At 40.1% G+C, this 17,244-nt stretch overlaps 1 protein-coding gene across 3 annotated transcripts in view; it reads right to left on the bottom strand.

Annotated features, from left to right (window-relative positions):
• The window catches only part of sema6a (sema domain, transmembrane domain (TM), and cytoplasmic domain, (semaphorin) 6A), a 132,404-nt gene that overhangs the window by 41,113 nt on the left and 74,047 nt on the right, over positions 1-17,244 (bottom strand). For all 3 annotated transcript variants that reach the window (XM_077520741.1, XM_077520742.1, XM_077520743.1), the window contains exons 6-11: positions 17,032-17,133; positions 8,814-8,904; positions 7,594-7,713; positions 6,334-6,422; positions 3,783-4,000; positions 1,263-1,394 (exon numbers count right to left, since the gene is read on the bottom strand). In XM_077520741.1, the coding sequence (XP_077376867.1) occupies positions 1,263-1,394; positions 3,783-4,000; positions 6,334-6,422; positions 7,594-7,713; positions 8,814-8,904; positions 17,032-17,133 (752 nt within the window). The remainder of the gene's footprint in view (positions 1-1,262; positions 1,395-3,782; positions 4,001-6,333; positions 6,423-7,593; positions 7,714-8,813; positions 8,905-17,031; positions 17,134-17,244) is intronic.

Raw genomic sequence — 17,244 nt, 5'->3', positions numbered from 1 at the left:
TCACGATATTGTGGGGAGGTTGGGAATGGGGATATTTAAAAAAAGGTCAAAATATTATTATTATTTTTTTTTAAAAAGAGCTCATACCAAAAAAAAAGCACAATATTGTGCTTTTGTACATAACAGCACTGAATGCATATAAACCACCTACAATCTCTAATAACAATATGGAGGCGCTTACTTCTTAATGCACGCTTCACAGGCATATTACATTCCCATCTGACAATTAGCGTAGATTTTAAACATAGAAGGGCCAAAACATCCCTAATAAAAATTAAACTGCACTAAAAAAAAAAAAAAAAAAGCCACCAGGGGGTGCTAGAACTGCACAAATGGAAATCAATCTGATTTTTTTTAACAGATGGAACAACTATGATATTGTGGCAGTTTTAATATCACGATGTCAAGATATTTCCCTTATTTTACACCCCTAGTGGATACAAATCAATTTGTATTTGTGCATTAGTAGCAGGACACTTCCTGGCTTATGGATAATGAGGGACGCGAGGACTAAGATTTTTTATTTTTTTTAATTCGGGTTTGGGGGAATTGGTTTCACTGTGATAGAAATGTGAAAAAAAAGAGAGACGATCCATCTATTAATAGATATAAAATTAAATATTTTTTTATTTTCATTTTTCTCTTGTTTTCATTTTTTTTTTAGAAAATATCTTAACACTCTATCACTCTATATCTGATTTGATTGTCCCACACTATGTTAGTTAGCAGGCAACTTTCTGGCCCATCTAAAGTGACATTACGAAAACACTCATGGTACTGGTTTTGAGGCAATAGTTCCATCATGATTGAATAACAAAACCAGAAAATGTATTTCCTTTAATAGAATGGGGAAAAATAGCAAAACATTATAAATATATTGATTAGATTGTCTTGTGGTTTGTTGGTTGGCAAGCTACTAAGACATTTGGAACAGATGGATGGGACTCAACCATTTATTCTTTGGTCAGTTGATGATTACATAATGACATAAAAAAAGACGAATCCATCATTTTTGAAAAAAAAAAAAAAATATATATATATATATATATATATATATATATATATATATATATATATATATTTTTATTTTTTTTTATTTTTTTTTTACTTTATTGCCCCCGCACCCCCACAACAAATTACAAGTAGCTTGGAGTGTAGCATTTGAATTATGCGACACCATAACTCAAATACATTTCTAACATTTGACATAAAAATTGCAATGTGTGTGTATGTGTGCACTCATTAATTAGCGTCAGTGGTACCTTGGCTTGGGAACCCTCTCCTCGGGAAAAGGCGTCCAGGTGGAGTCTGGGGATTTTTGCTCTTTGAAGCGTCCCGTGAAAGCGTTGGCCACCTCCGCCATGTCATAGGCGCACACGGCCGAGCCTGGAATGCTGCCACCGCGCAAACACAAAAAAGCATTGATGAATGAACGCATCAAAGAGCCACCTTGCCAAGGCCGGACTCGCGCAGGGAGGAAGAAAACCAGATTCAAAGTCCACAGAGAGAACTGACTAAATATACGAATTTGAATTTTAGTCCTGACAAGTCACTGTAGAAATGCCATACATTATCTAAGCTTTATAAATATTAAAAATGCAGCATGTCAGGCTTAACTAACCATTCATCAAAGGGTATTTCAGACCACATAATTGTACCGCTTATAAATAAAGACCCAAAACGGCACATTTTTATGTGGTATTTATTTTCTCACTGTGTTTCAGTAGCTTATCATTAACAGCTTGATCCTACCACTTATTGGTTTTGAAGTCCATTAAACCTCATCAGTGAGTCATCATAGATCCCACGGAGCGACTCAACCACACTGGACGCAGACCAAATACCTCTAGAATCACTGGAGGTCTGTTTATTTTTCATGCTTACACAGATTGCGACCGCAAGTCAATGCAAGAACTGTATTTTGTAGAATAGTCAACAAAATATAATCATGGTATGAAGGTCAAACTCTGATCAGTACGTAGCGTTCTGCTATTTTGTTGCTACATTGTTAACTTCAGCTGATGAGGAGTTTGAGATAAAGTCAATTAAAATTTAGTACATCACTATGGTGTTCATCTTGTCTTCTTTTGTAAGTTTGATGTTTATTTGCTCCCCTCCCCTAAATGTTTAACAGTCCCTGACTGTCATTTTTCCCCTCTGAGAAAACTATTTGCATGACATGCGTAAGTGACTACTGCACAATGACCCGAACAAATGTGAGACCTCCGGAATAAAATCATAATTTCAGCGCATACCCATGTGTCAATGACTTCACTATATCTTTCCATAATGAGGTGTAGCACCAGAGGTCCACGGGGGCACAAATATTTGACTGGCTCTGGCCACTAGCAAACCACACTATGTCGTTACCCCAATTAAGTTGAGCGCAGTCTTCCACATGGATCATTGGTGGAAGCTTATGTTTCCGATTACTGTTTTGACTTAAGTCTCTTTGATTTACGTGCGCTATATTTAGCAGTGTGCTATTAAATATGGGAGCTTAGCAACATCGAAGGTCTGCCAAGTCCTACGAGGACACAATGACTCGATCTCTCCGAAAGCCTTGAGGGCATCAATGTTCATCACGAGTCCGCTGTGATGGACAACAGATTATTTTATTATTGCTATTCATTTAACGGGGCGAAGGGGGGGAAAAAAGATCTTGTGATGGCAGCTGTCTGCCTGGAATCAATGCATAACACATTGCTGAGTCACTTTTGCTATTTTACAACACATCCGCGCTCAGAAAAATCCAAATTTAACAGACTTTCTTTCATGATGGACGGAGTGTGTTTCGGAATGATGGGTCTGGATTTTCGGGTCGTTGCCTCATGGATAAAGTTCGTCGTGAAGACAAAATTCCAGACAAGGGTAGTATTATAGCGAGCTAGCTAGGAATGCTTGGATTCGCTCGGAAATGCAACAATAGATATGTTTGACTGTCAAGTGTCTGGCAGTACACAACTAACTAGAAAGGAAAACACTTGTCGTCTTGCTTTTCTGTAAATAACGAGACAGTCATTAAACGCCAAACAACAATCTGCTGCCTATAGTCTAAATATGTTCCCTGTAATTTCCCACCATTACTGTGAAATGGAAAATGCACAAATCAAACATATAGAAAATATTCCGAGGCGCCGCTTCATTGAGTTTAAACGTCCATTAAGCACGCTCAATTGCAGTGTCACAAGCAATTGTCTTATCTGCTAAAAAAGGAGCCGTAAAATGGAGAATAATGCGTGAACCCTATGGCGTGGTGGTAATTTTCAATTTAGATGCTGCCTTTGAATATGAAGGCCACGCTGAATACAAATTGAGTAAAAGAAAAAGAGGTTAAGTACCTGCGCGTCAAAAGGGCAGCAGGACTGTTTTGATTGGAGATGTAAATGCTGACCCAGTGGACTCGCACATCGCCACAAGGCGATGCGCGCACACGCACTTTTACATTACGCAAAGGTCGGCCTGTCACCATGTGGATGAGTTGTTGTTTTGATAATTGGGTTAATGAATACAAAGTCAATGTTGATGCACGCATACTGAACTGTGCTTTTGATCTGCATCTGATCTTTAGAGAATTATAGTAACCTGCCGTTAGCCTCAAACTAGGGTCCAAGGAATTGCAAAAAAAAAAAAATCTGTCTGAATTATTACTTTCTCAAATAAATTTTAATTTGCTGTGGTAATATTATGACTTCTCTTTTCATTCATATTGCATTTAGGGGTACATGTTTAAGTAAGGGGGGGGGATAATTCCTGAAACCTGGTCAAGAACTTCATCCTACCTGTTGTACGGCGTGGAGAAGGTGGCCATCACAACATCCTTCCCGTTGATGTGAATGACGTCAGTCACCGCCTGCAGGATGTTGAAGTAGAAATGGGAGTCGCCCGGGATGGAGCAATTCAGGCGGGATTTGAGGAACGATGTCCATTGCTTCTCAAGCACACGGGGTGATCCGCCTCTGTCATTCTTGCAAACCCTCGCCACCCGGGGAAACACCACCTGGCCCCAACATCAATGTGGATGACAACGTTAGCCACGTGTGCAGTAACACACCGTAAACAATCAATGAATGTACTGTCTAATAAGTAAATGTTGCTGTTACGCTAGCAGATAGTTAGCTTGGTGCTAGCTAATTTGTTTGGTAATAAGCACATATTCAGTTTGATATTGTTTGTGTGGGACAATACTCTAGTTAGCTTGCTTCCAAATGAGTGTTGGGTATTACAACATCAGGTAGTTAGTTGTTTGCTGCTAGCCCAGTGCTAACCATTTGTGGAGGAAAATTCAAATATTTAACTTCTTGCTATACGAGACATTATAAAAGATGCAGTTTGATTTTTGCTTTGAGATATTTAGCTTTTTGCTAACTATTTATTGTATACATAGATATTTAGATTTTTGTTTACTACTATGTGTGTAGTATTGCATATATTCTACAAATCTACACAATCTGTAGTTAGCGTGTTGTTGTTGCCAACTGTAGGTTACATTACTAGCTTGATTGCTGATAAGTTTGATGTGGAACAACTACATTAATTACCACAGATATGCATCTTGTTACGAACTATGTAGGTCATACAACAGAGATTTAGCTTGATGCTAAGTTGTGTTAGCTTGACGCTATATGCAAGATATTAAAATAATATAGTTAGCTTCTTGTTAACTAGTTAAAATGGCAAAAGCTATGCTACCTGTAGAAGTTATCCCGTCATATGTAGTTAAATGAAATTGGTTTGAGAATAGTGCTAACTGCTAGCAAGAATTAGCATCAAAATTGGGTCGATGTAGTTCAGTAGGAATGTGTGGCTACAGACAATATTTGGATCACGTGCCTGCTTGACATTTAAATACCATAAATTAAAGATGCGGTAGCCTAAATATTTATAGCAGAAAACGATAGAAAATAGCCAGCTTTAGTCGAAGCCAGAGCTTTAATTATGGTTCTGCCACGAGAGGCCTAATTAAGCTACATTCACCGTTCACCTAACAGCAATGAAACTAACTATGACCTGAAAACACTACTTACATTAAACAGTGTGAACAAGCGTGAACACATCCACACATGCACTCACACTTACACAAAAACACACAGTTTGGGATGGTCGCACACGCAACAAACTCCTAAACGCACTCACATATGTTCACTGTAAGATTACAGAAACATCGTGACAAATACCAGGTGACACTGTGTCGAAGTGAATGTGTAACAAGGTGTCAGCTTTACTCATTACGCTTAATTCGGTCACACGTCAGCTTCGTGACAAAAGTCATGCTCTGGCTTAACGCTAAATTACAAAATACACACATTTATACACACTGAAGGCGGATCATTTATTTTGTCTTAGGCGGCTGTCGCATCATTTTTTTAAGTTCGAGCAAACTGAACCGATCCAATGACTTTCACCAATTTGCCATTAGGTAACGACTTTTTCAGGAGAGGTTCTTTACAATAATATGTTCTGTGTGCCCCCACTAGTCTAAACACAGCATTTTCATTAATATTGCCTTTGTTTGACATGAATTAAGCAGCAAAAGTCGCCCAATGGGCGACCACATAGCCACTTGACTGAAAATGACATCACAGTGCCTAATGACATGTCTCACCTGATTTCTGGGTTTGGTAATGTGATGTTTGCAAGCTCAGAACATTTTTTGACTTAACTTCCGCTCTAAACACAGATGAAGGCCAATTTCATGTTTTGTAATGACGTGTTAACCATCAGTAATATTAAGTTGTTCAGTTCATTCGCCTCATGCATAATTAAATCGCTTTTAAAACAACTCGCAAGACTTAATGCTCCCGTCTGTCACTCCTGGCGGGAAATCCATTATTCTGGAGTTTCTCGTTAGCTCATCTCATCGCTTCTTTTTCTTACTCTCTTTCATGCGTTCCATTTGTTCTGAAAATGTATATGGGTAGACCCATTTTCCATTTTCTTCTACCTGCTTTCCAATTAACTTTCGCCCGGCGGAATCCAACGCTGAATTGAACGGATTAAACTGAAAGCGTCTTTGTTGCGGTCCCTCTGGTGCAAAAACTCAATCTCAATTCTCATGGAGGAATTCTACTCAGGAATCGCTGAGAAGATGGGAGCCGTATCAGACGGATGCAGATGTGCATTTCAAGGAGTATATTTAGACTTTGCGAGTGGGATCTCCTGATCGTTTTTAGGTCCTTCATCCTGTCCAGTGTTGATCTGGTATTGAAAAATATTTGGCCTCCTTCCAGATAAGCTATACACCCATATCCTGTTAGTTTCCGCACATACTTCCTGCTTATGACACCTCTGATTGGTGCTAAACAATAGCAGAGGAATGAACCCTTTGCTTACCTTTCCCATTGTGTTGTACTCCATAGCGATTTCCCTGAAGAAGAAATAGATGAAGTCTCCGTAATTGACTGCTTGCACAAAGTAGGGCTCTGAGAAGACAAAAAGCATGAAAAAAAAAAGATTCAAATTGTTTCAGCAAGAGATGTGACATGTCATTTCACAATAAACAACAACCATGTCATGTCATGATATTTGCGGGGGAAAAAAGCCAAATGGGTGCCTTCAGTGCCTCATCCATCATATGAGCTCGAGTATTTGCATACAAGGTAAATGCAGTCCTCCATTGATATTTGACAGGCTCGACTGGTGCGCTTGCTTTGCCCCGCTGCGCATCAAATTCTGCACAACATGCAACCTGGTATAACAGGTCGGCAAAAACGAACATACAAAATTTGCATACTAGACAACACACAAGCGTATAGAAGCACCAAATCCAAACGTATGGTCAGCAATCCATAACAAGTGTCATGTTTTTCTACATTTTCTGTCAACATTCAAAGCAGAGGTAATTTATGGTCACATACACTGTGTGAAGTTGGATATAAGAGGGTGTGCACACTTGTGCAACCATCTCAGTTGTTTGTTATATACGTTGTCAAAAAGATTTATTTTTTTTAATTCTATTGAGTTGTACAGCTTATAAGTTATATTAATATTGGAAAAATTAATTTGAAATGATTTATTATTTTGATCTTATTTTTAATGTAAAAAAATATGGCATTTGACAAGGGTGTGTAAACTTTTTATATTGACTGTATTACAAGAGATGCCAATCTCATTTCATTTAGTTAGCATTATGCCCTTCATTGTGTGTAACATTGTTTAGGTTCTTTGTACAAATAGTGACAATTACTGACCACTTAATGTGTCTGAGTCTTAATTTGTCTAGCATCACTTTTGGTCCAAAAGACCTTAACATTTGTCTGTAGAAATTTAAAAATGTACTCAAAATGAACTTGGAAGCAGAGCTACTGTAAGAGTCAATGTACTACAAGCACAAAGCAGATTTTTGATTCTTCCGAAGCGACAATTGTCTGTCAAAAGATTCATCATTTAGCGACTGGAACAGTGCAGTACCCCAAAATAAGCGCTTTAAAAAGTGGTAAACAACATATTTGTGTTTTATTTGTTACTTGGTTTACTTTTGACAAGGAAATTGGAAAGACTGAAGCAAAGTGGTAACTATTTGATAGCTGTAAGCGAACTGGACTGCCCGATGGAAACTGCAGTAGTGTGTCTGCGTGCGTATCCTGGCCTCACCTTTTAGCCACTTGGAGTCATGTTTAACCGTACGCAGAGTCGGGCTGTCTCCAAGGCTACGATAGATGACCGCATCAATAGCCAGAAAGTCGGTGACCGTAGCCGAGTACAGCTTGCCGTCTGGAGAGGGACGAAGAGAGAACAAAGGAGATTGAGAAGTCAAATGGATGGAAGCGGAAAGAAAAAGCCAAAATCAAATTGAGGGAGAATATACACAAAGAATATAAACACTGCATTACTGCCAGCCGTCAACAGGCTTTACACTCTCGTCAACCTGTTGGACATGTGTAATTCCTCACCAGCTACTTGAACGTGCGCGCACACGCAGAAAACAGCCCCAACGTGACCTCGGTCCACCTCAGATGGAACCACAGTGGAAACTCAAACTACATAATTGAAAGGGTGGCTGGGAGAGGAGCCCTCTCCATTACTCAGTGCTTCCAGCTCGCTGTCACATATTAGCCGGTCAAGCTGCGCCTCCTCAGCTGGAAGCTTGCAGGGACAGCTCATCAATAGCGCCATTAATCAGCTGGCAGCAAACACGGAATGGGGGGCCCAATGTCTTTTGCGGCCCACGGCGAGGTTGCACGGGAAGATTCTCACCACGCAGGCCCAAAGCCGACTCATCGGGGGATGCAGCCGTTTGTGAATTATTTTCAGCCAACCAAGTTTGTTCATTATTCCGTTTTCTATTGGATTGGTCTGATTGGGATAACGGAAGACTCAATCACAGGGCACGTAAAACACTCATGTTCACACCTATGGCTAATTTTGCGTTCAATAAAACTAGCATGCATGTTTTTGGATAGTGGGAGGAATCAGGAGTACATACAAATGCCAAACAGAGAGGCCTGAGCCAAGATTCAAACCCAGAATCTCTCGTTTGATATTTCTGATCACTGAAGAAACTCCAAAGTCAAATACTCCAAAATTGGAAATAGAGGAATCCATCCTAACTTTTTGGGGGGGAAATTTGCCTCAAAGGTCAAACGAAAGACGGGTTGACATTACAGGGTGAGTACTTTTATTTTATTGTAGTTTAATTGGACTGCTGTTAAATTGCAACAATGTTGTAATGTCTATACAGTTACACAGTTTGACTCTGGAAGAAATTTTCCAGAATAAACTGTTCTGAAATTAGAACAACAGCGTCACAAAATGGATTGTGTTTGACTTTGGAGGATTCACTGTTTATCGTATTGCTATGCTCTGAGTCTTACCAGCAAAGAGGGCAACGTTGGCATGCTTGGCATCGTACGGGCAGCGAGCCATCCCGCTGATCTCCTCTCCGAGAGCTTCCAGGTTGTCCATCTACGGTCACAAATGGGGTAATTCAGACAACAGAGATATGAAACACAACAACAACAATGTGCTTCAAATGCAACCAAGAAAGTAAAGAATTTAAAAGTTTTTGGCATTTTTTTTATTTATTTCAATTCAATGGACATTGGGCTGCTCCTTATGTTGTGCATGACATGGCCACCAGGGGCAGTATAATGCAACCATACGTATATACAGGTACATGGAGGTGGCACATCTTCTCAGTAAGCTGCAGTAATAAAGTATTAGTGATTCTTCACAGAGGATAAAGACTTTTTGTAGTATAATCTGTGTACATGTGTCACCATTTGAGTTCAAATATTCATTGTTTAAAGAGTTGCAGCAGAGTTATGCTAACTGTGCGCCGGTCTATGGAATTTTGCATTAGTTGTTGGCATTAGGCTAACCAGACTTTATTAGGCAAAACTGTGTGGTTGTCTTCAATAAACCAGGTGTGATTTTCTTTTTTTAATGTTTAGTTTGACAGTAAGCTTCAACTGGGAACGGCATTAAACAGCTTGACGTCTCTTTATTTTGACTATCTGCCAAACTGCTGCTTGTAGCGAAGTGAGTTGAGTTGCATTTACTGTTTTTTGTACTCATTTCGGTAGATACGGATCAGGCTGCTTTTAACAAATGCAATGGGTTGAATCACAAAAAAAACAAAAACAAAAAACATCCATCTGTGTACACTTTCTGGGAAATCCCGCTCAATTAATTTCTCTCCATTTTGACCCATGTCTGACTACTCCACAAAGGGTCCAGGAAATCGATTAAGCTATTTTTTCCGACTAACACTGACAAACAGACAAAAAAAAAAATATCATATGCACACAACCTCCTTGGGGGAGAAATGTGGCTTAAATGTGTGTCCACAAGTGGAGAACATGTGGCCAAGTAGATTTTTGGGTCAGTAGTCTGGGTAAAATATTTGTGGTATCATCCCGCGAGTGAGTCCATGTGATCGTCTGTGGCTGTCACAGCAGAGCATGTGGAAAGCTCATTTTCCACGGCATTAAACATATTTACTTTTCCCTTACTTTACGCGTTATCTTAGCGCGTTTCAAGAAGAGCTTCAACACAGCTTTAATCCTTTTATTGCGACGCCGTGATGTGAAGAGAAATCCAATGAGACCAAACGCAGGTGCACTCAAAGGGAATTTGACAATGTTTTGAAGCTCGCTACTTTCTGAATATTTGATCAGAAAGGACTTTTAAGTGAATGCTTTGCACAACCAAAGCTTAAATCCCTACACTAATGGTGCTATTTCCTTAAAGGCGCTCACGAGGCTTTGTTTAATCATTATTTCTGGACCGAGTGGCACAATTCCAACCTACTACAATGTTGTAAGTGTGTGATTGGAAGAGGACCACAAGTAGACGAAAGGTCAATATCATTCCTCTAAGGGTCAACTTGTGTTCCCCGGCATGTGTCTGGCTGAAAGCAGAAATATACACGAGGTCAGGAAGACGACCGCAAACCCTGCTTGACTCTTCTTTGTTTTTTTTCCCCCTCTCCTCTATTCCGCGTCCTCGTTCGCTTAACAAATAGAGAAGCTGCGAAGTTCTTAACGCCGCCCTTTCTGGTTTCTAAACGGGTCATTTTGTTTTCTATTCCTGTCTGGGTGGGAAAAAAAAAACAGTTATCATCTGCCCACTATAAAAGGTCACACGCATTCACACACGCTAACACACGCGGCGCTTGCCAGGGAAATTGTTGGCAGAAAAAATATATACAACAGGAGCCGAACAAAATTCCGAGTGTTTTCTTCCTACTGTTTTTTTAAGCTTATAGCAGGCATATAAAGTACTGTGGTGCATTGGGATACAAGTTCAGTTCTTTCCATGACCATGCTTGTAACTCAAAACTGTTATGATGACAGTCTTTTTCCTAGTAGTCATGTTTTTTTTTCAACTGATTTGTTTCTGAGTACTTTGACCTTTGTTATCTAGCTTGATAGGTAGCTCGATAGCTTGCGCGATAGCTCGATAGCTAGCTTGATAGCTAGCGCGATAGCTAGCACGATAGCTAGATAGGTAGCTCGATAGGTAGCTCGATAGATAGCTAGACAGCTAGCTCAATAGATAGCTAGATAGATAGATAGAGTGATAGCTAGATAGCTAGCTAGATAGCTAGCGCGATAACTAGATAGATAGCCAGATAGATAGACAGACAGACAGACAGACAGACAGACAGACAGACAGACAGACAGACAGAGAAGTCGGGTCACTGGTATCTTAAAGCACCACAGTGTGCTAGATATGTTTTCTTATACAGGCCAGACAGTTTGGAACGTCGCCTCACCCTATCGTACATCCCACATAAAAACACACCCACCCGGCGGGCATTTATCCCCTCTGTTGATGTCGCGGCGGCGTTGACCTCTGTCCAAGGGTCTCGGCCGGCTGTCACTGATCTATTCCTGCCGTTTGAACACGAGGAAGCCCCTCCCAAAGCCGGCCGCTGAAATACGCGCAGCTCCTGACAAGCTGGCAGGCATGTGTGGAGAAACACCAGAACTGTCCGGGGCAATATCCTGATAATCTTAGCCAGGCAACAGAGCTCCACAAAAACTGCCGGCGTGAGCCAAAGCAGTTGTAAACATAAAGCATTTAGACGGCGAAACAGCTTGAATCTTGTTGGGCCGTCAACTCCGCTAACTTGTAAACAAAATAAGTGCGACACAATGTAGTGGAGATCCAAAACATGGACTAAACTACTTGAAGGAGACATGTTATGCTATTTTTCCACAATTTAAAACAGTTTCCAGGTGTCTTAATAGAAGGTCTGACATGCAAGTCAGGATAGTCAAAAGACGAAGAATTTCGTGAACTATAAAAACCATGTTCCAGAGACACACTTTGTTAAAATGTCACTAGTCTTAAATACAGTGGTTAGTCATCAGGTCAAGTACCAAAATGGGAGATATGTTGTTTTGTTTTTGTTTTTGTTTTTTAAATCTGAGATTACCTGTTGATCATTTCAGTCTATCTGAAATATTCAGAGTTGTTGATTTAAAATCAACAATTATGGGAATGTGAAGTAATATTACCACCTATTTTCATTCCAACATAAAGACATTCATGTACTGAAACAAAAACTTTGGCTGAGGGAGGTCCGAAGAATCAGCCACTAACACGTTGACCCATGAATTAATAGGACAATAGAACATTGCACAAATGAGACAACCATGCATAATTATTCATACCCGAGTTCACACATGGGCCAGAAGAAGCAAGCAAGGACGCAGCACCTCAGTGGGACATTAATCGTCACGGCCCATTTCTCTGCAACCTGTTTGCCTCGCATGTCCTGTTTCTGACACTTTTACACACTGGAAGGGAACCAAAGTCTTTGCAGCTGTTCGTAAAAATCTCACATCTTAACCTGTGCGGGACAAAACGGTTTCATCTGGAGCTGCATGTCATCATTTTCTAACAGAAGGTATACTTGCACAATCTAATAGAAATGTAGAAACACTGGGACTTATTACAGATAATAAAATTCAGTTTTGATTGACACTGTTTGAATTTTTCATTTTAACATTTTTTTATTGTTTTAGTTGTCAACTGTGGCCTTTAAAGCCCAGTTTGACTGTGATGAAGGGCTATATAAATACATTTGTAATGTTCATGCATTACTGCCACCTACTGGGCTGGAGTATTATGTATCATCCTGGGGTTCAAGCTGACGTGTTCTGTTATTGTCTTTCTGCTAAATGTCCCTGTCATTTCTCTCCAATTTTTTTTTTTTAAATCACCCTCAAATTAGTCAGACGGGCAAGATGTTCATTACGGAAGTATGTCTCTGCCATTTAAGTTTAGATTTAAATTTCTGACACTGAATCTTTTTAAAGAATATCTATACTTGTCACATGACCAGTGGAGCGTAACTTTGGCTGGATGTTGGATGAACTGATAAAGGTTCATTTGATTTTCATGGCTTCTCCTTGGTTACCCGGATTATGACCTCTTACGGTAGACTCTAAAAATGGTTAAAAAATGGACCAACCCAACTTTTTAAGTTATTAAAGTTATCCACAAAGCAACCCTTTTTTGTCTTGTTTTATTCGTTTGACCCAAATTTTGTCAAAAATGAACCGGCCCAACTTTTTGAGTTATTTAATCCAAAACGTTGGGTCAGAATCAATAATAAACCACAGAGCAACCCAATTCGTTGTTTTTCATTTGACACAAATTTTTGAATAACCCAAAAAGTCGTTGGTCCTGTTTTGACCCAATTTTGGTTATTTTCGACCCAACAGTTTTTTTGAGTGTATTTTTTGTGCCATCTGACCTTCAATTTGAACTTAGATGGCACAGATATATTTCCATTCTTCGGCCTTGGCAGAGTTCTCTACTGAGAGGAATGTTTGTAAATGTGAGAACTGAACTCGGAGCCCACGGAACCAAGCTGGGGATCACCTGGCGACCTAACAGACTGTAAACACCCCGCTGCTCGCCTCCACTTTGCCCGGCAACAGCAGATGAAACCCGTCGTCCGTTCATACGTGTGAACCAGCTGGACGGACTGTTTATTATTACGGCGCAGTCAGGGAGTGACAGGCGGAGAAAGCAGCAGAGGGGAGGACATCGACAGAGAGGAATTAAGACTGGCAGGAGAGAAGGAACAAGGGAAGGCGGGGGTCCGAAGGGCTGCTCGAGGTTTGATTGTGCGTGTACCGACATTAACACGGAACAAGGGAGGAAGGATAACTAACAGTAGCTAATGAAGAGGCAAAATTGGAAGAGCAGTGCGAGTTATTGGTTTGGGTGGGAGCCACCGCCCGTCCCCAATGGGCTCCCTCCACCTCTGCTCCCCCTGACCTCACCAACTCCCCCTTCCCCTTTGCTCACTCCTTGTTGATTAATGTGGAATGAGGCCGGCCCCTGAAAACAGAAGCTCTTTTCACTCTTGTCACACAGGGGAGACGGAGAGGAAAACTGAGGCCAAGGTGGCGCATACACGCAAAAAAAAAAAAAAAAAAAAAAAAAGCACACACACACACACACACACTGTTAGGCCAAAGCAGAATTGGAGACCCCAGCATGCCTCAAAAGAACTGACAACCTATCAGCTTTCCTTTTGACCTCTGGTCATTCTGGAATGATGGATAGATATACGAAGAGATTGATTGATTGATTGATTGATGGATGGATTGATTGATTGATAGACAGATAGATTGCTTAAATGCATACTTTCCTGCAATTATTTTAACACCCAGCTAAGTCGAGCGGTGCTTTTTTTTTTCTTGGAAAATTGCAAGCGCATACGCTTACAATTTAATTATTTATTCGTTTCACAATGGGGAGACTGACTCACTAATCAAGGAATTTGCCCGAGCAAATCTTCAACATGGAAAAGTAGTTATTTTACCCTGGCATCAATCACATTTTATAGTGTTTCCCTTGCAGAAGCAATCTCTTTACAACACATAGCTAGTGTTTTATATTTAATAAGCGCTCATTTATACATTTGCAAAGGCAAGCGTCCTTGTATGTGCTACCTCCTCCCTCTTAACTTGACCAGGCTAGCAGCAACGCCGGTGCAGTAATAGCTAAACCTTGAAACCATAACCGTGGGGCCTATAAAAGCTAACCACGCCTGATAAATGCAGAGACATAAATCCCACATCCCTGCAGCATGACTCCCAACATTGCTGCATCCATTCTGTGTACTTAACATGCCGAGCCATGAAGCCAATGGAGCAGGGAAGTCTTGTTTTTCTGGTAAGCACATCTAGTGAAGCAAAGCAGCAGCGTCAATGTGTTGTGTGGGTTTTATTCTTTCCCCCAAAGGCCAGTAAGATAACATCAGTGTGTGCTGCGTCCATTTCATCCTAACAAAGCAAAACCAACAAGAGGTGGAGAGTAATCTGTTACTTTTACTCCATTACATTTAGTATGCTGTACTTGACTAAATTCTTGGATACAAACTAATGCAACTAGTGACATTTCACTCTATTTGAGCAAAGGCAGTCACATGACCTCATACTCTCCGCGGACCCACATAAAAGCAAGGTTTGAGTTTTAGTCAGAAATGTATGTTTAGCTTCCAGATTGGCTCCAGCTCATCCATCACCCTGGTGAGGATACGTGAGGATAAAATACAAAAATCTGTGTCTGCCTTAAAATGTTGACATTTCAGTCTTCAAGAACGCCAGATGGAACTCGAGAAACTGTCCCAGTCTGTGTTTGCAAAATGTAATTGTCTGTTAAAAAAAGAAAAAATATATATATTTATGCACAGCACTGATGATAAAGATGCAAGTTGGTAGAACTTAATTTGGAAATATTTAAACATTTGAAACAATCTATATATAATTATATAATTAATCATCTCAGCCTATTGTGCTGCTTCACATTTGCAAACAAAAAACACTAATTGAGGACCTCAATTAGCCTTTGCTTAAGATATTTGTTTTTAAACTGATTTTGTGAGTAATATTACATTAGCAGATTCCTATTTTAGATTTGACTTTCATATGCTATTCGAAAGCACACAGTTATTCAGGATTTTTTCATCGGATACTCACTCAAGTAACTATTTGGAGGATTACTTGTGTAGCACTATTCTAAGTAACTGTACTTTTACTGGATTACAATTTTTTGGCTACTCTACCAACTTATGCAACTGACAAATGTCTCCTCGCTGCATATCCTCTTGTTGCGCCATTTAGCGCCGATTCCTTTTTTACTTCCTACTGATGTGCCTCCCAATCACAATATTATTCCTGCCATTTACTCACAATCTTTCATTACGCGCGACGATGTTAAAACAAAGCCAGCTGAGTTACTCTCTGAGTTTAATATTATTCATTGTTGGGATTTGGTTTGAAGAAAAAAAAAGTAATTAGATACAGTCAAAGTGCTGTTTTATTTCTGGTGTTGGCTTTTGTCTCCCTTCCTCTCACTTAGACAATTTCTCGGAATATGGTTCACTGTGGAAATTTGTAATTGTGTCTCGCGTATTTAGCTTCATTTTCTTGCCTTTTATCGTTTTAGTTTTGCAGTTGTAAACTCAGGGTAAATGGCTGTCACATTCTCACGCTTCATTAGCAATTTTTTTTTTCAACTTTTAGTCTTTTTTTTTATTTATTTATTTTTATTAATGTCTTGGTAATTTTGTGATTGTGTCTGCTGACTTTGGTTCTTGCTGCCTCACATTCAATCAATGTGACCAGGAACATTTTCGGGGAGTTATTTACATACATGGCAGCAGGGTGGACTAGTGGTTTAGCCTTCTGCCACACATTTCCAAGATTTTAGGTTCGAATCTCATACTTCTGTGTGGAGTTTGCATGCTCATCTTGTGCTTGTTTGGGTTTTCTTGAGGCACTCCAGCCTGTAAATATGAGTTTGAAGTTCTCCTTGTCTATATATTATTTCATGGTCTTGTGATCTTTTCCCTGAGCAATTCTGTTGCTCTGCATTGCTGCGCCTGCTTAATTAAAAGCATCATGTTTAATCATACAAACATGATCAAAAAACATTCTACAAGCTTGACGTGTGCAACTTGTTAATTTTACATCACCCAAGAAGACAGAAGAGGACAAATGGTAGTATTTAAGGAAATGTTTTCAGTTCAGGAGAAGTGCTTGCTAGACTTGCACAAAAATAGGGCCCCCACACTGTTTGGAAATCCCTGATGTCGAGTATTTTTTTTGTGTGTGTGTTGGTGTTTGTTTTTTTTCTATTTTTTTTTTTTTAGGGTTATACAGCCTACTTGGTGATCGACAAAGTTATACCATACACCACTGACATCAAGTCTCTCTAAAAGTCCGACTCTAGTTTTCTTTTACCCAGAGGTCATTAATGGATTTGTAAAGGACCTTTTTCTTTCTTTTTTTTTTCCACACAAGCACGATTCTACACAAAAGGAAGGCATGGCTTTATCTCAGGGTTCTTCATGTTCCTGCGAGAAGGTGGGCCGGTTTGTCCGCCTCTAAATCGAGCGTGTCAAAGTCCACCTGCAGATAAAGGCGTTGTGCAATACATCCATCTACGTCCGCCCCTTCGCTCCCATGTGGCTTTTGTTGGCATGCGCAAAATACCCTCATCGGATTGTGAGTGGCAGGCGAAGAAAGGGAGACATGTTTGAAGAACAGGCATCCTTACCTTGTACGTTCGACATGAGGGATTGAACGCGTTTGTCCCGCAAACAAACAGGGTGTCGTCGTTTTGCTGCAGGAGGACTTTGATGAAATTGTGACACTCGTCCTGCAGCACACAAGGGAGAGAAAGAGAGGAAAAGGGGACATTTGTCATTTTTATAATTGACACGTTTGGATTTAAAGGTACCTGTGGGGCTCCAATGAAAGGTTGTGCGGA

Source organism: Festucalex cinctus, chromosome 5, assembly GCF_051991245.1.
Source record: "Festucalex cinctus isolate MCC-2025b chromosome 5, RoL_Fcin_1.0, whole genome shotgun sequence".
Classification (NCBI taxonomy): domain Eukaryota; kingdom Metazoa; phylum Chordata; class Actinopteri; order Syngnathiformes; family Syngnathidae; genus Festucalex; species Festucalex cinctus.
This window is presented reverse-complemented; position numbering and strand designations above follow the sequence as displayed.